The 23,255-nt window shown below is 39.9% G+C and overlaps 1 protein-coding gene across 4 annotated transcripts in view; it reads left to right on the top strand.

Moving 5' to 3' along the window:
- The window catches only part of LSAMP (limbic system associated membrane protein), a 1,158,269-nt gene that overhangs the window by 1,101,784 nt on the left and 33,230 nt on the right, over positions 1-23,255 (top strand). For all 4 annotated transcript variants that reach the window (XM_081074508.1, XM_081074507.1, XM_081074509.1 and 1 more), the window contains 3 exons: positions 10,032-10,166; positions 19,396-19,516; positions 19,998-20,146. In XM_081074508.1, coding sequence (XP_080930634.1) covers positions 10,032-10,166; positions 19,396-19,516; positions 19,998-20,146 — 405 coding nt within the window. The remainder of the gene's footprint in view (positions 1-10,031; positions 10,167-19,395; positions 19,517-19,997; positions 20,147-23,255) is intronic.

The raw sequence follows: 23,255 nt of genomic DNA, 5'->3' as shown, positions 1-23,255 counted from the left end.
CATCTCCTGGCATTCTGATGATAAACGTACTCATGCCTGGTTGGAACATGGGCTCCAAAGGTTCACAAACCTCAACTTTCTCTTAATAGCATTATAAATGTGGGCAAGGTCCTTAAGGGTCCTCTCTAACCCTGGATTCCTATGTTTCCTTATCTGTAAGCAATCTTAACAGGATTGTGAATTAAATAAGAAATGTCTGAGTCACCTAACATAGTGCCTAGAACATGTTTATTAAGTGGTAGCTCATTCAACAGTCACTCTGCAATATATCTGGAACACTCCAGTATTCAGCATCGTGCTACATGCACACTGGGGTCCAGTGACAAGCAAAACCAGAGCTGGTCCCTACAATGGAGCAGTAGCTATTATCAATACAGTTCTTCAGATGCCTAAACATAGGGGATTCTGATTTCATGCGTAGCATTCAGAATGGCAGAATGCTTTCTAAAAACTGAGACCAGGTAGGTGGAGTGGTTAAGTGTTAGTACAATAACAAAATGTCATTGTCCAGGACTGAAAAGTATGTGTGGATGGTAGCTTCCAGTTGGATGCTGAGCTCAAACTATGTCAGCTCGCTGATTTTTGTATATGAAAAGAAAAATGCAAACCATAATGAGTTGGATCTCTCTGGAAGACAGGTAAAATAATGCCAGGGCATTTTTCATTTGGCCCATGCTCATTCCTAAAGCCAAAGCCAGTTGTGAATTTTTCCTGGCATTGTGCTCACCTCCAGTTTCTCAGTTCTAACTACACCCTTTGGGGCTACAGAAGGCATGGGGCCAGTTTGCATAATCCACACTCTGTTGTGTCTTACTATTCAAATAGGAAACATTTCTACAGCAAAATAAACAACTCCTTCTCTCCCGCTCAAGTATCTTAATAGTCAAATGCCTCTTTTTCCAGAGTACTCTCTCTTCTTTCATTCCTGTTCCTCTGACTGCTCAAAATCATCATTGTATCATTTCTCTGCTCTGCCCCCATTCTCTTCAATACATTTATTTTCCCTGTCTTCTTATTTCCCACAAGTGCTGCTTCGGGCAACTCTGTCTGCACGCCCCCACTGCCTCCACCCCCCCACACACACCTTCCTTCTTTCAATCATGGATCATTTGCCACTCTTCACCCATTCCTTGATGGGTGATGAGAGGTAGCGATGAGAAGTGGTTTCAGATTTTGGACAGAAACATTGTCAAACACTAAAAGATTGCTCAGGTAGGATGTGAAGCTGACAAAAACTTCAAAGATTCTGGAAAGAGACGTGGCAGGAAATATAAACACCATCCCAGGCATTTTTTTTTCTAGATTTATTGTGTTCCTCTCTTGCTTCATTTTTTTAGCATGTCTGTATAGAGCATGGTGTGCAAAAAAGTAGGGAAAGAAACAAAAACAGAAACAGGTGAGTTTGTCCTGAGGGGGAAAAAAGAAAAATATGAAATGTACTGTAAGAACAGAAACGTATTACGCATTTGAAGTTAGTACAGGAAACTTCAAATGGGATCATTGATTTGCAGCCTTTTTTTCTTTTATTTTTAGAGGTAGAAGTTTACAACTTGCTTTTGCTCACTCTTTCACTCTCCTTTTCTACCACAGACCCACACAAACACACTACACACACACATACCCTGTAATGCAAGTTGAACGTCTTTGCTTTTCATTAATCTATATATGTGTTTGTGTTTAGAATTAATATGTTGGTGGCCAATGCTTGTTAATACTTAAATGTATGTGAGTAAAGGGAATGTCAACCTCATTTCATATACATCTTAACTTCTGTGAAGTAATGGTCTACAGAGATGTTATAAGACTCGTCTCAGAATAGTGAAAAAAAATCAACTATTTTTTATAGGCATATGAAGTTTATTTACAATAATTTAGGAGTTATTTATAATAGGCATAATTTGGAAACATTCTAAAGCAGTCCTGTCTAGAACAGTCTATCATGAGGAAAATGTTCTATATCTGTGCTATCTAATACAGTAGTCACTAGTTTCATGTAGCTGTTGAGCACTGGAAATGTTGCTACTACAGTGGTGGAATTTTAAATTTTATTTACTATTTATTTTTTTAATTAATTTTTTCAGTTACAGTTGACATTCAGTATCACTTTATATTAGTTTCAAATGTACAGCATAGTGGTTAGACATGTATATAATTTATCCAGTGATTTCCCCCCGATTAGTCTAGTACACACATGGCACTATACATAACTGTTGCAACATTACTGACTATATTCTCTATGCTGTACTTACATCCCTGTGACTATTTTGTGTAACTACCAATTTGTATTTCTTAATCCCTTCATTATTCACCCAGCTCCCTAATGTCCACTCCCCCACTTCTGGTAACCATCAGTTTGTTCTCTGTATCTCTGAGTCTGTTTCTGTTTTGTTTGTTCATTTATTTTGTTCTTCAGATGCCACATATAAGGTGAGATCATATGGTATTTGCCTGTCTCATTTCACTTAGCATAATATCCGCTAGGTCCTCCATGTTGTTGCAGATGATAAGATTTCATTCTTTTTTATGGCCGAGTAATATTCCATTGTATATATGTACCACATCTCATCCAATTGTATGTTGATGGGTACTTGCTTCCATATCTTGGCTATTGTAAATAATGCTACAGTGAGCATAGGGGTACATACATCTTTTTGAATTAGTGTTTTGGATTTCTTCAGATAAATACCCAGACATGGATTGCTGAGGTAGGCCTATATGGCTATGAATTTTCCTCTTAGGACTGCTTTTTGCTATGTCCCATAGATTTGGGTTCATTATGTTTTCATTTTCAGGTAACATGATACTTCCAATGTTGTTCTTCTTTCTCAAGATTGCTGTGGCTATTCCCGGTCTTTTGTGGTTCCATACAAAATTTAAGATAATTTATTCTACTTCTGTGAAAAATGTCATTGGTACTTTGATAGGGATTACATTGAATCTATAGATTGCTTTGGGTAGTATGGACATTTCAGCACTGTTAATCCTTCCTATGCGTGAGTACAGCATATACTTCCACTTATTTCTATCTTTTTAAATTTCTTTCTTCAGTGTCTTATAGTTTTCTGAGTACAGGTCTTTTATCTCCTTGGTTAAATTTATTCCTAGGTTGTTGTTTTTTTATGCAATTGTAAATGGAATTGTTTTCTTAATTTCTCTTTCTGATAATTCATTATTGGTGTATAAGAATGCAACCGATTTCTGAATATTAATTTTGAATCCTACTACTTTATTGAATTCCTTTATCAGTTCTAATAGTTTTTTGGTGGAATCTTTAGGGTTCTCTATATATACTATCATGTCATCTGCAAATAATGACACTTTTGCTTCTTCCTTGCCAATTTGGATGCCTTTATTTCTCTGTCTTTTCTGACTTCTGTGGCTAGGACTTCCAATATTATGTTGAATAAAAGTGGTGAAAGTGAGCAACTTTGTCTTTTTTTCTGATAGTAAGAACTCTTTTAGCTTTCCTCCATTGAGTATGATGTTAGCTATGGGTTTGTCTCCTGTTCTTATATGTTATTTCTTTTTTTTTTCTCATTTTGGCTGCCTCTGTGTGTTTGTTTTTATGTATAAGGTAGATCTGCTAGGTTCCCCAAATCTTGGCTGGGTGGTGTTATGTAATAGGTGCCCTGTGGAGCCCAGTGGCACAGTCTCCCTGGTCACCTGCACTGGGTGCTCCAGGAGAGTTTGCTGTGTGGGTTGTGTGTGCCCTCCTAGTATAGTTGAGCCTTTATTGCTATTGGCATATCAGTGAGTGAGATCAACCCTCAGATTGACTGACTGTGGTGTTTGGCCACATCTAAAGCTTAAGGCCGGCTGTGCAGAGGTGGATGGGGCTTACCCCATGGAGTGAGATTTTTCCTAGTTGGCTCTGGTGCCTGCTGGGACTGCTCTTTGGATGTGCCACTTATAGACCTAACTGGGTGGTACTCTGCTGTGGTCTGATGCCAACCTCCAGGTATTTGGTTCAAGGCTCTTGGGAAGGGCTCTAGTGCAGGCCCAGGTCCACCACTGCCTGTGACTGGCTAGCTGGGGCTACCTGTAGGAGCTACAAAGTGATCCATAGTTGGTCATTGCCTGTGCTAGACCTAGAGGCAATAAGAAAGGCCACGCTGTGAACTGAGTATAGCTGCCACCAGTACCATGTCTGCTGTAGCTTTGCAAAAAGCCTAGGACATCCCAAGGTCTGCTGCTGCCTTCCGGCTCCTGTAAGGCTTAGCTATTGATAGAGCCACATGTGGTATGTCAGTTGGGTGAGGCAGAGTTCCAGGGAGTCACCAGGATGGGATGAGAGGTGTTCACCAAATTAATGTAGATTCTGGTTTGGTGCCAGTGCTGAGCTTGGAGCTACTGAGCAACAGACTGAGGGCCCACTAGGCCAGCCACTGCCACATGGGGCCGCCAGACCCCTGAAAGTTATCCAAGAAAGAGTGCAACATGGGTGGAGCTGGCTGCTGCCCGGGAAATTGCCTCTGGCATTGCATGAGTTGTGTGAGGCAGGGTTTTAGGGAGTCAGCAGAGTGGAATGAGTGGAGTTCACTAGGCCAATGCAGATTCAGATTTGGCCATATTGGGGAGGGCTCAACACAGGAAAAATGGTGCCTGCCAACAGGCTGCACGGGAGAATTCTACACAGGGAAAATGGTGACTGTCCCTTCAGTCTTCTCCATAAAGCCCCACAACTCAGTCTCTTCCTGGATGTCTCTGACACCTTCCAAGCTATCATCCCTCCACCAGAGGACAGGGTGAGAACCTGCATAGGCTCTTTAAGATGTCTGGGTTTTCCTCAACTTTCCATCCCATCAGGGTGGTTAGAGTCCCCAGTTTTTCACAGGCAGATATTATAAGGGCTCCTCTTCCCAACACCAGTACTCCAGGCTGGGGAGACTTGTGTGGGTCTGGGATCCCTCACTCCTTTAGGGGTGACCTCCACAGCTGAGATATTTCTACCCATTCTCAACCACCACACTTGGGTGGGGCCAGCCCATTCTTATCCCCACCTCTTCTACCAGTCTTGATGTGTCTCTTTTATGTCCTTAGTTATAAAACTTCTGTTCAGCTAGATTTCTGATGGTCCTCCAGGTTGATTGTTCTACAATATAGTTGTAGTTTTAATATGGTAGTGGAAGGAAACAAGCACAGCATTTATTTACTCCACCATCTTGGATCCTTCTCTGATTCATCGACTTCTTAATGTATAATAATCCTCAGAATTTTACATTTTTAAAGTCATAAAACACTCAAATTTAAAGTTTCCTAAATTCTATTTTCTGTATCTCAAATAAAGAAAAAGAAAGTCAGATATAATAATGATTATTGGGGTAGTAAGCCTTTTACTAATAAGGGAGTAGTTGTTATGTCTTGGGGAATTTTCAAGAATAAGCCTGCTCTATTTACCATGTTTCCCTGAAAATAAGACCTAACCGGAAAATAAGCCCTAGCATGATTTTTCAGGATGACATCCCCTGAGTATACGCCTTAATGCGTCTTTTGGAGCAAACCTTAATATAAGACCTGGTCTTATTTTCGGGGAAACACGGTAGTGAGCCAGTAAGTATTTTGGTGTTTATGAATTTGAATTTGTATGCTATTTCCTAAAAGGTAGAATGGAAGATTATATATAAATAAATAGCTCTGTGTGTGTGTGTGTGTGTGTGTGTGAGAGAGAGAGAGAAAGAGAGAGAGAGAGAGAGAGAGAGAGAGAGAGAGAGAGAGAGAGAGAGAGAGAGAGGAAGAGAGAGAGAGAGAATGCGGGGGAGGAAAGAGAGAAAGGGAAAAAGTGAGGGAAAGATGTGCCATGGAAATTTATTTAATTTTAAATGGCTGCTTGCTTACAAATGCCTGGATGACCTTGGAAATCTAAATAAATCAGCATTTTGGATGTGATCTCTCTAAGTTTCACCAAAGTAGGGTCAGTACTCTGAAGACACTTCATTTAGAAGGCAGCACCTGGCGTACTTTAATTGGAGTATTCCTGGCTGATTTGCCTCTACCTTAGGAAGCAGATGAGAACACTTTCCTCTTGCCATTAGCTCTAGGCCCTTCTTTTTGGCTTATGAAGAAATGTTAAAAGAACTAATATGTACAACTTAAGTAAATAGTGACTAAGAGGGGATATGCTAATTATATTCAAGAGTTTGAAAGCTGCATACACTGTGGAGGATGAGAAGTTACTTAGCCTGGTAACTGCATATTGCCAGGAGACACAAAATCATGTTAATTTAAGCAAAGGGAGATTTAAACTAAACATCAGATCCCAGAATAAATATAACACTCAGCAATGTGAGCAAGCTTGTGGAAATAGGTTGAGATGTTTAAAATACCAAAATATTAAAGTTTGCATTTCAAGAAATATTTATACAAAGGAAGAAAATAATAGATAGGAATAAGAGAAGGGACCAAGTTTTAGCCATAGAACTTTATTCCACCAGAGAACTTAACAACAGATTAAGTGTCACATTCTGGCCTGAATGTTCTTAAGGTTGAGAGAGTGAAAGGAAATGGTGACAGGGCCCTTGGGTTAAGAGCAGCTAGTCAGAATGAACTGAAATAATGCGAGAAATCTGCCCTGCTGGGGACACACTGGGGCGAGTGGTGAGGAGTAAGAGAATCTGAGTAAATTTTAGAATTTTGTGACTCAAGACTAATGCAGTGTATTCTATGCCTTGAAACAACAAACTGCAGTTGCTCATATGAAAGAAATGGCATTGTTCCTGTTTCCACCAGTGGCTCTGTTGTTGTCTCCACACCTTTTTCTGAAATAATAACTCCACACATCTATAGGAGATAGCCAGAGATGCCCCATCCAGCCTGTACAGCAGCGTACTAAGCACATCCTTTCTTCCCCAGTAAAAGAGTACTCTTATTAGGATCATTAAAAGGGAGTGGATTTATACACCAGCTTTTCTTACAAAAATACTTGGCCACCTTTCAGTATATAGCTCGATTTTCTTCAGCTATATGATATGTGACATCTGAGTCTAGTTTCTGCTTGTATTTTTTAAATCAGTTTGGCTAACTCAACAAACAGTTACAGAATAACTAAGCTTGCCAAGCCCTGTGCTGGTTCATGGGGATATTGCGAGTAAGACATGGTCCCTGAGGAATTTGCAATCTGGTTCTTTGGCTTTCTAGCAACAGAAAAGCTCCCATTTCCTCTCAGATCACTGTGGATTAATGAGAAATTCTCAAATGAAATAGGAGAGAAAATGAGTTGTGGGCAAAGTCTCCTGTGGGTGCAAGTAAAAAAGTCTAGCAAGAAGTGCCAGGAAGTGCAAGAGTTTCAAACTCAGTCTCCAAGGGATAAAGGAAGATGACAAGAAGGAGGGCTCAGAGATGTTGTTCAATATTTTAAATTCTTGTCAGGCTGCTTGTATGAAGGAAGATCATTTAGTCTCTCTTACCTGTATTTAGCTTGCACCTCGAGTCTCCCCCACTCTGCTGAAACAGCTATGTATGTTGTATCCTGGAGATAAAGGCAGCCATGAGGGTGGAGAAGAGTTATCAAGGGGGAAGCAAAAATGATCTTTCTGCCTTATGAGTGGGGTACTCAAGGGAAAACCCCTCTTTTATCCTCTGGCAGTAAAGGGGGGAATTCTTCCTAGAGATGTGAGATTGAAAATTCATCCCGTAAGAATCTATTTTGTTACCTGCTCATCAGGAAAAAAAAAAAAGAGAGATTATTAATACTTACTTTGGCATGTAGGAATCGCAGGTCCAAAACCCAATAAATATTGTTTTCCTAGTTCATCTTAATGTTTACTCTCATGCTGCCATCTTCCCAAACTGGTAGGGTCTTAGATGCTAAAATAATCTTTTCCACTCCTGGTACTATTTACATCTCTCATAAATTCAAAATGCAAGATTGAGGTCCATTATTCACCATTTCTGAGTATTTTATGGGAATTGAAAAGAATTCAGTGTTGTTAGCCATCTTCAAGAAGACCGTACTTGTTCTCTTTCTTCTATTGACAACTCTGTACTCACTTAGGAATAAAGTTGATGGGGCAGGACAGAAATCTTAAAACATTCTGACATCATCTTTAACTCTTTTCTCATTCAATCCATCATTATTTTCAAAATCAATAATTATGTCTCACTGTCAACTCCCCCTTTGCACACCAAATTTTTAATGAGCTGACACCTATTTTTGCCTGCAGTTGTCAGAGTTACCTTTAGTCTTTAGGGTATTTACATTTAGCCAGACAATTGTCTGTATCAATTAGTTGTCATGATGCTCAGTCTATGATGAAAAGATGCAGGATCTTTTTTTTCTCCAAGCCCCAATCTTGCCCAGCTAATCCTATACAGTGGACTATTACCGTTTCTGATATTTCTGTTTCTATCATATTCCGCTTCCGTGACATGAGAAATCAGGTCTTACTACTTGCTTGAATGTGGAGAAGTAAAAAGGGGGAAAACACAGACGAGGGAAAAAATTAGCCTTTTATAAATAATATACACTTATATACTTATAAACTAATTCTAAAACGTTTTCAGTAGAAGCATGTGCTCGATAATGTTCAGGCCTTCAGAACCAAATAATTGTATATAACTGTTGCCTTTGTGTTGTTGGGATTGCAAAGTTTCCTCAAGACTAATGATAGAGACATTGACAGAAGACTTGAAGCTTGGAGTATTCCTGACAGTTGGATTACAGAATGTAATCAAAGAGGCTCTGTGTTCTGCTGGGAGCCTAGTTAACAGGCTTAGCTGACATATTTAGACAGTGAATTTATCTCTGTGCTAGCTGTCTGTAATGTTGATTTGGCCATCAGGGAATTTCCAGAAAAAGAAAACAGCTTGTGGCCTTCGAGCAGAGCTATTAATTGGTACCATTTAGTGTAGGATGACCGGGAGCAAGGTTTCTTCATGTTGGCGAGACTGTGTCCTTTACCCCCCTTCCAGCTGCTCTAATCTGACCCAAGCAGCAGTGGGGTTTTGCAACTTGGGGGCTTCACTCTAGCTCAAGTTGAAAGCTGTAGACCTTTCTGGCCAGAAAGCTCTTCCTGCTCGGCCTCTTTTCCTCTTCACCTTTTCTTTCTCCTTTTCTTTTTCCTCTCCCCTTTTTCCTCTTCCTCTTCATTATCTATCTCCCCTCTCCCTTCATTTAGGAAATCATTTAATCGTTTATACTCCATGTGAGGGTAATTAAACAAGCCTATCAATCTTGAGATTTCTTTACTAAAATGGAAACATCCAACTTTATAGAAATTTCCAAAAAGGCCCTCCGGACACGTAATCCCTAATCCCACTTACTCCAATGGTACTTAACTCCCTACTGCCACACCCATGTGTCACAGCCTGTCACAAAATGCACCATCAGCAGCACATCCTCATGGATCTGGTCCATGACCTGAAACTCAACCGTGATAGAGTTTCATACTGAACACGGAAACCATAACAGCAAGACAGGCTTTTGAACTGACCCTTGTGAACAGAATTCCACATAAAATGGGAAAGGAAAGTAACAGTTTCTCAAAAGCAAGGCACTTCCCCTTCTCATAACAACTTTGGTTGAAAGAGTGATTTGCAGCATGGGGTGATTGATGATGTCAGTGCTTCACGCATAGCCCCTCCGAGCCGTTTCCAATTTGTATGAACCTCCCCTCGTGTTCCACTTTGTCCTAAGCCCTTAACAAATGACTGAGGGGTATGGATATGTAAACACTCCAGCTTCTTGCCTCTTGGTCAGAACAACTTTGAACTGTTGTCCCCAGAGCTCCTCGAAGGATTAAGCTGACTTGCCTTCTGTGAAACTGGGCATTGCACCCTGGCTTGGCTTCTTTCTTGCCAGGTCCCATTTTTCCACTGCCTACCGGACTTCCTGAGAATACTTGCTCTTTAATCACTTTCACGTGACTTTCTGTCCTGGGGTGTGCTTGTGTGGAACCTGACGTCAGACAAAGCACACTGTTAAATTATTAAAAAGCCATGTGGATTTAGTGTTCCTAAAAAGAAAACAAATAGGCCGATCTGCTGTGTAGTTTAAACTTAAAAAAAACAACAACATGCAAACCTCTGTTTTTCAGGAAGAGAATTTGAAGGAGAAGAAGAATATCTGGAGATTCTCGGGATCACCAGGGAGCAGTCAGGCAAATATGAGTGCAAAGCTGCCAATGAGGTTTCCTCGGCGGATGTCAAGCAAGTCAAGGTCACTGTGAACTGTGAGTATGGCAGCAGCCAGCAGAGGCTGTGTGCCCAGGGTCCACCTCCACCTCCGGTGAGCTCTACAGATCCCATGAGCAAAAGAACACTGCATTTCAAGCAGATGTTTCTCTGGTCAGCGATGCACATTTATACATTTGACACATCCAAGGGCAGGACTTGGCCTTTGAATTTGATAAATCAATGCTATCAACTCTAAATATATCCCATAATACATTTAACAATACACTCAGTGTTTTACTCAGACTATAGAATTAAGAAAACATAATCAGACAGCACTAGCATTTCTGGCAGTCACTCTTCTGGTCTTTTGTGGAGACCAAGGTCATACTACTTTGGAAAAAGCAACAATTCATATCCGCTTTAACTGGAATTTTCACCTTAATGCATTGTTTGTCAGAAAGGAATAACCCAAGATCATATTTTATCCTCTGCTGCTTAACTAATTGGCCCTGCAAACAAAGTCAAGCCACTGTGGTCAGATCCATGTGTCCCTGAGGGCTAACAGGGACACCTAATAAGTTAATTTTGGTTATCTATTTGTTCCAAATTGTGGATATTAGAAAGTAAGATTTCTCAAGATGCATAGGTAAGTGGGCATATTTTGAACTTCTCCGATGAAAGGATCCTTAGATGTAGTTCAAAACTACAGTTCAAAAGACAGAGGGTGGGGGTGGATCGATATAATGTGCGTCACCCAACAAAGGAATAAAGAGAATTTGTTTACCCTGTTCAACTAGGAGTGACTTTCCACATCATTCGAGTTTCCACATCACACAATTGTGGCTGGTAACAGGGATGAAGGGATGTCCTGACAGTTCTTCCGTCCTATACATTTCACACACACACTCAAATATACATCCTATGTACACACATATGGACATATAGCACCCATGAACACATACACACATACAAGCACACACTCACACAGACACACATGCATAAATAACCCTTACTTGAAAGAATGCTTTGGACTGTGGTGAGTTGCTTTTCATTATCTTAAGTCCCCCTATGCAGTTACCTATGTGCCCGGGATTCTGTATATATTCTCCGGCAATATAGGTATAATTGACCCCGTTTAAGAGTTTAAGACACTGAAGCCCAAAGAGATAAAATTGCCTTTCCAAGGCGGCACAGATAGCAGGTGGAAGAAAGCGATTCAGATTCAGGCCCCTTTGATTCTAAAACTCATACTCTCAGCAGAAAGAGGAGAAGAAGGAGGAGTTTTCAGTTGTTAGTACCTACTATGTGCAGCACTGGATTAAGGGATTTACATCTGTCATTTAATCCTCACAGTAAACTCATGAGATAAACACTATGGGCCCAACTTTAAAAATGTGGAAACTGAGGCATAGATTGCTGAGGAAACTTGCCTAAGGTGACCCAGCTGGCCTGCACTCTATCCTGGGGCTTTTCTCCAGCCTTGCAGCCTTCTGAGACAGGACAGCGAAGCTCTTTCACACTACACCTAGAAGAATCCAGTCACTACACCTCTGCCGTAGACATTTATGGCTCTCATTTTCAAGAAGCAAGGGGCTGCGCTTGATGAGCTCTGAAGTGCTTTTATCCCCTCGCTGTCTGCATTTTTTTTAGTAATGGAGTTTTGAAATGCCAGTATTACTATTCTTTTCCAGTACTGGGTGTGTGTGTTTCAAAGACACATTAATGATCTCAATGTTATAAAATGCTTTAGGACCTTTTTTTCACATGAAAGGCAATTTCTCTGGGTGTTTATATAAGTTATAATTAGGATAGTAGCTCCTTTTATGTACACACAACCATGCCATCATCCTCCACCTCTTCTCTGACTTTTGGAGTTTAGATTTTATTTTCTCTTAATTGACCTTCCTGTTAATTAGATTTCTGAAAGTCCAATCATGGAGTACATAGAAAATATTTATGCTTCCATTGTGTGAAACATCAAAGTGGTCTGCATTGCAGATGGTTCCCAAGATCAAAGCCAGCCGCCTAGGCTGTGTTATTATTATTAGCTCAATTAGTCTGACATTGCTACTTCTTGACTGTCTCCAAAGTGTAACTCAGAAGAAAATACTGATAATTTTCAAGAAAAGGCTTTTATGAAAATGTGAGCTTGTGTTAGTGATGAGTAAACCACATAAAAATATGGACAGAACCTCGATTCTAAAAGAATACCTCAAAACAAATTAATGAGCTTAGTCAGACATCCAGTGTGTTCTAACCAGCAACACCTAGCACACGCCTGACCTTATAAAAAATTGCTCAGTAAATGAGTAGCTGAAAAACACACAGGTAAACTCTACCTTTTTAACATTTCTCCAAGCTTTGCAAATGATGGTGGACACAAATCAAGAATTATTCTCATATCAATTTCCTTTGGAGTCACCTTTCTACCCACACTTCATGAACTGTGTTTATATTATATTAAAACAACTAGCCATTGCTCCTCTTGCCCTGTTCAAATAATTTGTTCTACTTAAATGTAACTGTGTTAAGTAGATGAGGACTCCAAGATTCCATTATAGAGCCAGGTCTGGCTAGCAAAACTCAGGAATACTGAGAAGTATCTAGAATCCCATTTGTCACTTCATCGACGCCTGCCAACTACGGTATGAAAATGTCCCATTATTGAAACTGATTCCTCTTCCTTTTCAAAACACAGGGTTTGGAATTAGGTCAGGGTATCAAGATGGCTAAGATAATTAATGGCTGACTAGATTATTGTAATGAAACAGACCCTGAGTACCACTAAAAAAAAAAAAAAAAAAAAAAAAAAAAAAATCCCAGTGCTGGTAATTTTCTCCTACCAGCATTTTAGTGATTCCTTTACTCAGTTGTCAACAGGTATTTGTTGCAGGGCACCTAGAAGCGAGAGCAGTAAACAAGAGAGGCATAACAGTTTCTCCTCTTTTGTTCACAAGCTGGACCATACAGTCTCTCCTTATTTTTTTTTTTTAATTCTCTTACATAATCTTTCTCCACAAGTGATCTGTGCATTGCACCTAGCCATTTGATATGCCAAATCTATTTTCTAAATTATTGACCTGAAATCAACTAAAAAAGCTTAGTAAAATTTTATACAATAGGCAGGACTTTTGGTTTCTTGTATCTTATGTACAGTAAAGCTGCTAATTTCTTCCAGATACCAGCCCAAGGAACAGTTGTCCTTTCATTCCAGGTTCTATGCGTAATTCTTCAATTTTGGTTCTCACAGTGCATTATAAGGGGATCTACTTATGGGTTTGTCACATACTAGTGCCCAGTATATGGAGGATACTATCTAGTGCATAGTAAATGTCTAATAAATACAGCCTATTAATTTATTTTGACTCTTCCTACACTGGACGCTTTTCCTATTCCTGGAGAAATTCTTCTCAAAAATCTGCCCCAACTCTCAAGACTGCCCCTCACACCCATTGACCAGCTAATATTCCTACCTGCTGCCTTCCCACAGCTATCTCTCCAACTTGGTTCACATCGTTACTCTTTAGAACTTCTTTTCCTCTACTTGTCTCCCTTTGAACCCAGCTCTGCCTCCACCCTGTCATCCAGAGCTAACCAACCCCACATAGTCGCAGGGAGGCATGAGACACTGGTATTTCTGAAGCTCACCCTTATATTTGATAGCCATTTATTTAGAGGAAGTGGAGGTTACTACCATACACCGTTGGGACTGGAGACCTCTACTGTCCCCAGATAATATATATGTATTTTAACCGGACTCTTCAGTGCTCTGATTCAAAAATCATCTGATGAGGAAACTTTAGAAAACTAATTGCTTAGTATGGAACCAGCTGGCTACCTTCACTAGCTATTCTCCATGCCAACCTTTAGTTTATTCATGTATTTGGGAAGTATCAGTAAAAACATGTCCTAATATTTATGATCTATTATGGGATCTTCAGAGGAAATACTCAGTAAGAATCCAGAGTTACTGTAATTTTCTACCATACCTTTGCAATGTGAACAAGAACCACAACTTTCTGAGTACCTTCAGAGTACCAAGACTACACTAAAGATATTGTATGATTCACTGCAGTCATCACACTGACAGTGACCAGCCAAAGGGGAGTCATATTGGTCCCAGCCTGCCGCAGCAAGAAGGAACATTTACTTTATCACAGATAGACGTTGTTTAGTATATGTAGTATTTCTGGTAGATAGTGATTTTGAAAAAAGACAACTTTTAGTCACTTTCATTATTGTTTCTAAATTCTCTAAAAACAATGCCTATCTTATTGCCTGCATTCTTTGCCCCTACCCCCATTGGTCCAACACTGCACACTGGGAGATAATTGAATCATCCTCATTCAAAAAGGATAAAAACAAAGCTCAGAGTATGTAAGCATTTTCTGCCACAAAAATCAAAGAACTTGTGAGTGGTAGACTTAGGACTCTAACCGGAGTCTAACTCCAAAGCCCTCTTTCCTTCTGTGACACCATGTGATAATAGTAATAAAAATAATAAAGGTAATCACTTTAGGTGTTAAACATGCTCTCATATACGTGATTTTTGTTTTATCTTTACATCAAACCTGAAAGATAGGTAGGCAGGTGTCATCATCTACAGTCATAGGTCAGGAGCTTCAGGAAGTCAGCATGTCACCTTAGGAGGTGACAATCTAAGAGACAAAAATTGAGCCCATTGATCAGAAATTGATCACATCTTCTGATTCCTAATGTGGGCTTATATCCACTATGCACCGCATATTGTGCCATTTTTTGGTACTCTGTAATAGCAGAAATATGTAACATTTACCTTTTAAGCTATCAGCATGCTCCTCTAAATGGTCTCTTTCCTTATTTGGAATTCATTTTTCTCTAAAGAAATTCATTCCAGTGAAAACACAAAGAGGTTCAGAACATGGGCTTCAGAAAGATGGGTTCAAATCCAGACTCCATCAAATGCTGGCTATGTGAATTTGGACAAGTTGCTAACCCCATGTAGGTCTGTCTTCTCATTTATAAAGTAGGTTAATAATCCTTACCTCCTAGGGCTATTATTTGGACAGAAAGAATATCTAAAGCTGACTAGAGTGCTGGCACATGGTAAATGCCTATAAATTGAATTCTTTATTAAGAATTGTGTTATTTTATACTATTATTCTAAATATTAGGAAGAGTAAATGAATGATATTTTGTTTGCTAGGCCATTGTCATTTTTATCCTATTCATTCTAATTGAAAGAGTCTTGTTATTGGTGATATAAGAAAAAAACCCTTATTAATATTCTCAGAACCCAGAATTTTGAAGTAATAAAAACTGGAAGAGTCCTTTGACAATTGACAAGCTATTCCAAAGTCACATAAAGAATAACAATGGACTTCTGTGCAGCATTTTTATTAAGTCTCATTTTTATTATAACCATATTTTGAGCAAGGACATCTATTATTTTAATTACAATAGGCATGCCACAATATGATTTGTAATAATTTTTCTTAGCCTCACCTATACAGAATTCATTACAAATGAATTTTGAAATGTTCATTCCAATAAGCCATGAACAAATAGACCTGCACCATTGTGTCATTTGAGAAATATTGGAAACAAGCTCTTCATACATCTGTCACTACCTGTGAATTTACCCAAGTACAAGAAACTCTCTAGAATTTCAAGGAAGTCGTTGGCCTTCATAATTGACTAGTGCCATCTTGTCCCAATATTAGTGCACTTAATTGTGTTCAACCCTAGTTCACTGCCACCTTTCCCATGTCTCTGAGGAGTTAACAAATAGCTTACTACTTAGTTACTCTGGTTCTGAACACATTGAGAAATAAGTAAAAGAGTAGTATGGGAGGCCCATTTGCCTCCATTATTAGAGATCAAAGTGATTAGTGGTAGGAGCTTTTGTAGCTGACTTACCTCCATCATGGCAGCCTTGGACTGGGACAGGCCTGCCCACATGAGAAAGGGAAAGAAAGAGACCCAAGTAAGACTTCATAGTTGAGAAGCAGAGGTTTTTCTCTGCTCCCCAATAGAAGCTTGGTCCCTAAAGGAAGAAGGTGAAAAAATGAGCCAACCAAACCTAGTTTGTTCTTCCCAAAATTTTCAGTCAGAAAAACCATTCTTCCACATAGGTCTCAGAGCAGGGATATAGACTAAATAATCTCCTGCCACATGGAAGGAAACATCCAGAGTGAGGAAGAATCCTCCCATGAAACTGTAGAGCTGGAACCTGTATTCCTGGTCCCCTGGAGGAGGGACTGGAAGGCATCCACCGTGGCATTATTACATTGAGGTGCCACAGCTAGCAGCACCAGAGGTAGAGGTGGTGGAAGGTGTAGAGTCTTGGTCCAGGTTTAGGCTGGTTGAGCAAAGCGGCAGTCATCATTAAGGATTTATCAGTTATAACCATGTGGCTCTGGAAACAAACTAGTTAAAACTCATTTTACAAATTGAGAAATTAAGCAAAGCGATAGAATCACAACCAAGATTATTTCTCCAGCCAACATGCTACAGATTGTGGAGTCATTGGCAGTTTTAGAAACTAATACAGATGACCTTTGAACAACATGAGGGTTAGAGGCACCAACCCCTGTGCAATCAAAAACTCCGCACATAGCCTTTGACTCTCCCCAAACTTAACTTCTAATAGCCTACTCTTGACCAGAAGTCTTAGCCCTAATATAAACAGTCAATTAACACATATTTTGTATGTTGCATGTGTTTCATAATGTATTCTTACAGTAAAGTAAGCTAGAGAAAAGAAAATGTTAATACATTTACAGTATTTGTTGAAAAAAAATCCACATATAAGTTGGAACCCACAGTTCAAACCCATGTTGTTCTAGGGTCAACTGTGCTGTGCAGAGATGAGCATGGGAAACTAATATTCAGTGTTTCACTGCTGATCATCTATTTCTCTTCTTATGTATCTTACCTCAGAGGATGGCATCACCTAGATGTTCAAGACAGAAGCTGGGGTGTTATCTTTGACACTCTTTTCCTCACTCTTCACATCTAATCTTGTCAGTTCTGAAGCTTTATATCTCTCAATCTGAATCTGTCCATTGCTTTTTGGCCCCTTTATCACAAACCAAGTGCAGGCTCTCTCTGGAATCCTTCAACAATTTCCAAATAGACTTCCTTGCCTCTGGTTCCAGCATTTTATAGATGAAGAAATTGAAGCAGTGTGACTCTCGACAAGGTCTGAGTTCTATAATGAGGAAGGACAATGAGGGACAGAGCCTAGATTTGAGCTCAGGTTTATCACACTTTAAATGCAAACTTTTAACCTCTGTTTGATGTTCCATCCCTATACAAATACCTAACCCCCCATCATGGCTACCCTCAGTTATTGCGTTATTTTTTTAACTAATGTTCTCTAATGATCTATATAACCAATCATAGAATGAAAGAATTTTAAATGGAACCCCTTGGTGATTGTTTTAAGCTAACTCCTGTTTTAAAAGAGGAGAAGCGAGTTTCTCCTTTAAAAGAGGAGAAACTCCTTGTTTTACGAGCATCCTCGGTAAGGATGCTTGCATAGGCCACAGTATGGTTAAGGGAAGAGTCAAAATCAGACCTCCAGTGTCCTATTTCTGACTGCTAACCCTGACTCCTAATCCATGGAATAGATCAATGAGTTAATTTTGAAAGTTAGCAATGTAAGGGTTAAATGAGTTATGGGTAAGAAAATATATTTGGGTCATAATGATACAAACTGCTCATTTGTAAAGAATGGGCAGTTGTGACTAGAATTGGGATTTTTTTTTTTTAATAGCTGGAAGGGATGCTATCGATCATTAAAGTGTTTCCCTCATTATATAGGTAATAAAACCAAGACTCAGAAAGATAAAGTGTATAATGGGAGGTCCACACAAGCAAATTGAAATTAAATTTCAGGACTTCTAGTTTCCAACCCAGGGTTCTTTCCACTCATCGTGTTGCCTTTTTGTACCTATACAAAAATGAGCAGATAAGTATAAAGCAACAGCAACAACCGCCACCACCACCCACTTTGGCACGCCTGTTTACACACGGACTGGTGATGCTTATCCAAACATGTTCTAACTCCCCTTCTCTGACAGTGATTTAAAGATATTCAAGCTGATGTGAAAATGAAATGGGGGAGAAAATTGCAGACTAACTAGATGCTTTTGCACGTCTGTTCTTACTAAGATCGGAGTCTTATATAGGCAGAAAACTTGGAAAATAATTTGTGAATATGAAGAAAGTCTCCAGAAATAAGTGAGCTGAACCAGGCACTGAACAGATTTAAGTGAATTTTGTATACTACAGATCACTTTACTATTTTCCCTAAATAAGCTTTTTCCTCTACAAAGTCTAAACAGATTGTTTGGGTAAATTTGTTCCATGTGCATGCAGCCAAGTTGCCATTTTCTGGCAAATAGCCTTTGGACAGAAAATTATTTTTCTCTTTGAAAGTCCATAACCTGAACAAACACAGCATCATCAAGCCAGGACCTCACGTCTACCATCCTACCTCAGTCATGTGGACGTGTAAACACTTGTTCCACTCGCCACAGGATTCTTGAAAGAATCATGTCAAATTAGAATGTCAGATGTGTTTTGTTACTGTTTTGCAGCCCAATCTTAAGCAGCAAGAATCAAGTGCACAACTGCCAGAAAGAGTAGAAAACTGATACACCAGAAAGGCTTCTATGTACCAAGATAGATCTCAAACTGTACTGTCATACATAAAAGCAAAATTTACCAGGGTCATAGAAATTAGGGAACACATAGGAGAAAAAAAAGTAAAGTGTTTGTTTGTTTTTCTGCATTCCTGAAACAATATCAGGCTAAGCTTGGGTTGGGAGCACTTTAGCCCTGTATTATTTTCATCAGACTTCTTACTGTCATCTCAGACTGTAACAATCCTAATGATGATAATGATGATGATGAAAAAGAAAAATGCTCAAATTATACATTAAAATCTCAAGTCCTTTAGTATCACCAGTTAACTTATAAAAAGGAAAAAAAATCTATGCAAATATTATAATCTATGGTTGAAATAAATGATGGTCTAATGGAACAGGAAAAAATAGATTCTTTTTCCATAAAACCCTGTTAAGTGTCCCATGTAAGTAAACCAAGTCTACATTTTCATTAATTATCTCTTATTTTTATTTAATTTTCTGATCGCATAATTCATAGAAATGAAGCTTTAAGGCTATTTTTTCCTGCACTTCTTCAGATTCTCCTTTCTAATTTCTTCTTGTATGGAACTTCTGGAGTGTTCTCTGTCATGGAAATTGTGTGCCTACTGTGTGCCTATCCTTCCCACAGATCCTCCCACTATCACGGAATCCAAGAGCAATGAAGCCACCACAGGGCGACAAGCTTCACTCAAATGTGAGGCCTCTGCAGTGCCTGCACCTGACTTTGAGTGGTACCGAGATGATACCAGGTATGTATGTACAAACCTGCTATGCCCCCACCGCTCTGCTAGGTGAGGACACCAGAAACCCTAATGACAAAAACAAGCCCAAATCTAATTATTTAGGCCTAGTAGACTCTTTCTTTTCCAGATCTCTTTATCCAGTGCTTTGGGGCCTGTAGCTCTTAAGCTGAAAAAGCCCCAAAGCACTCAGGTTCCATGCAGAGAGTGAGGTAGGTGCTTCAGTGGGTAATTTCCACCTGCATGTCTTTCTTGCCTATAGCGGGAACCAAAGCCCAGGGAAACTCATTCATCCCCGAGTCTTCTCTGTGGATGGACATTGCTTCAGATAATATGGAATTGCAAAACTGCAATGAGGATTCGAGCAGGGAACAACCAACTCCAAATACTTCCTTTCTCTCCCTTTCCTCCAAGATAACTATGAAAAAGGAATTACTATGCCAAATCTTCACCAGTGTTTCTTTTTGCTCTTCTGTTTTTGAACTCTTAGGATAAACAGTGCCAATGGCCTTGAGATTAAGAGCACGGAGGGCCAGTCCTCCCTGACAGTGACCAACGTCACTGAGGAACACTATGGCAACTATACCTGCGTGGCTGCCAACAAGCTGGGGGTCACCAACGCCAGCCTAGTCCTTTTCAGTAAGTAAGCCAAGGCACGCCTGATGGGGCAGAACTACATGGCTGGAATTCTCCCATGGAAAACTGAAAAAACAACTTTGTATTTATTAAGTAAATGTACAGAAACATCAGAACATAGTCACTGAGACCGAAATACAGGTTCTCAATCCCTATGCATAAGACGAGCTTTAGAAATGAAATAACATCTCTCTCTTCCCTGGCGGATTTTTGATAGCTGACTTGTTTTCTTTTTGTTTGTTTGCTTGTTTGTTTAGTTTACTTTGGTGTTTTTGGTTTTTTGTTTTTGTTTTTGTTTTTCTGGTTGGTTAAACTGAAAGAATATTCAGAGAACAAATATCTCTTCGGTGATGGTCTCTTTCAAGAGCAGAGGTGACATAAGATCCTAGAAAATGGATGGCAGTGAAAAAATAGCAGTGATAAGAGTGATTAAGGAAGAAATGTTCAGTGAAGATGGATTAGGTGCTGGGAGAAGAGAGAGGCTGGAACAAGAAAGTGTATTACTAACAGCACAACAAAAAGGGTAGCACCAATGATTAAAACATAATATAAAATCTAAAGGAGGACAAATGGTTGCAGAAAGGTTTCCATATGACAGCAGGAAACATTGCTTGTCTGATATATTTTTGCAAGAGAGGTGGAATGTTAGACGAGAGGAGCATTTCTGAAAACCAAAGGAGATCCTAAAGGCAGACTAGGGAGGAGTCAGTTGTGTTCCTGATGTTAGTAGGAGAGCTTATTGTGGAGCCTTGCTTAGTAGCAGGATGTTGTAATCAGGTTATCTGACCCCTCTGCCTTGTGGCCCAGTAGCTAGAAGCACAGAAGCAAATGCTCCCTGAGAAACAGAAGTATAATGGGTAAGATCAGGGAAAATGATAAAATTGGCCTTCAGCTTCTCATTCATAACTCCCGTAGACTTCAGTCTCTAACAGTTGGGTGGGATACAGCTATAAAACGCTGAGTCGATATGAAGTTTAAAATTCATGTCCCTGTTTACTTGTCTCCAAAGACCAAACATCAGCGTTCTTTGCTTCAGATAGAGACATCAATATCTCAAGACACTTGAGAAGACATTTGTTAAGAAATATAGTTACCAGTTTCATTCCTGACATAAATAGGGGAGAAAAATCAGCCTCAGCTATGAATTTGAGATTCTGACAAGTAGAGGTGATCTGGTTAAGTAGAACAATATACACTGAGCAAGAGGTTTTATAGGGCTTGGAAAAGACAAAATAGGCAATTGGATGAGTTAGAGAAAGTGAGCAACTATAAATTTTCATTAAAGTATCTTTTCTTCCTGTTCTTCCCAGAAGAAGTGTGCTAATGATATATTTCAAATAATAAATAAAATGATACCTATGGACTGAGAGAGAGGAAGGAGAGGAGGATGAAAGGATGGAATACCTAAGGAGGACAGAGAGTGCATGGGCTGAGCCAAAGATAATGGAGATACTGTTAGTCTGAAAGGTAATCTCAAGCCCTACAATAACATTGCGCTATTCACAAAAGTTCATTTAAAGGACTTTTAAAAGTAGTTAAAACTAAGAAATGTCCAATAAAATGTCAAGAATCTTACAGAATTTCTACCTGTAAACTGAGAATCAAGGACCTGGACAAGTGTATCATAATCATATTGCCCTTGATGATTTCACAGAAGTCCCCCTCAGTTACATATGTAAGAAGTGACAGTGCTGTGAGGACCGATGTGCTACCGCCCAGTGGACCCACACTGCCCCCTGCAGAAGTGCCCACACAGGCACGCGAGGCAGCTATGCACCAGTATTCTGTTTGGCATTGATTTCCCACCTTATGGGAAAGCTAAGAGGTGTGATACTCACAGAAGAATAGAATTTGAAAGGTCATTAGGCTTTGAGGTGAAAAGAAGCTACTAAAATCACCAGAAATTAGTGAGTTTATTGCCCTATGTCTTAGACCCAAGGCCTAGGTGTGGACATTTTAAGGGGGAAGCTCTGCTTCTTATATAACAGGATTGGCACTTCCACCACACCCACCCCACCACCACCGTTTAGGTTTCTGAGGTGCATTGTTACAGACTTCATAGCTGAATCCTTGGAAATACAGCTCTATAGTAGCCTATTTTCCACCAGAAAGAAAAAGGTGTGGCAGGGGGAGGGAGGGAAGGAAGGAAGGAAGGAAGGAAGGAAGGAAGGAAGGAAGGAAGGAAGGAAGGAAGGAAGGAAGGAAGGAAAGAAGGAAGGAAGGAAGGAAAGGCGGGAGGAAGAGAGGGAGGGTGGCTTTGAGGGAGCACTAGAAGAGCAACGAGAAAAAGGAAGAAAGAAAAAGGACATATGTGAACAGATTGCCCATCACTTAGATTCAAAGTAGAGGGGTTTAGTGGGAAGAAGGAAGACATGGTTGGTGGCGGTGCTTTTCCACAGCCCAGGGTCAGGAGGGGAGTGATGTGTGGGAGGGCAGCTGAGGCTGGCTGCGCTGACGGAGAGCACTGTGTGGGCAGCGGGGTGTTCTGCTGACCCAGCCAGGACAGAGCACACGAGGCAGCTGGTGAGCTGCTGCCAGCCAGAGGCAGCAGCAGGTAGAAACCAGAGCCAGAGCCCCTGAAGAGTTCACGATTATCCATCTTCACTAGTGCATCAGCACATTTTCAGTGTTCACCGCAGTGATGTATGCTGACTTTTTAACAGTGTCAGTTTGCGGTCACTGGTATAGATTGCCCTCCACCATATACATAGTACATGTACTTTTGCACTCTCTAGTCAAATGTTGGTCTCCGAAGGGGTCAAAATAATGAAATGAGAGTGTAAGAAAACACTGTCCTTATAGTAATTTTTTCCTCATTTAAACCAGTCCTTTCTCGTTTCTTGTTCTCCACACATTCTAGCATTCTCTTTGCCAACGATCCATACCACCTCAATCTATAGATCCAAGTAATGCCTTTTATAACTTTTCCTTCATCCTGGGCAAAGGGTTCCATTATATAATTTTTCTGGTACAATGTGTAGGGTGTATGGGCAAAGATTCAGCTCCTTACTCCTTGTGGGATTGGGGCAATATGCATCACGTGAATGAAGACTTGGACTTCTGATGATGCCAAGAGAAGTTTCATCATCATCATATGTCACGTAATACATTC

Source organism: Rhinolophus hipposideros, assembly GCF_964194185.1.
Source record: "Rhinolophus hipposideros genome assembly, chromosome: 2".
Classification (NCBI taxonomy): domain Eukaryota; kingdom Metazoa; phylum Chordata; class Mammalia; order Chiroptera; family Rhinolophidae; genus Rhinolophus; species Rhinolophus hipposideros.
This window is presented reverse-complemented; position numbering and strand designations above follow the sequence as displayed.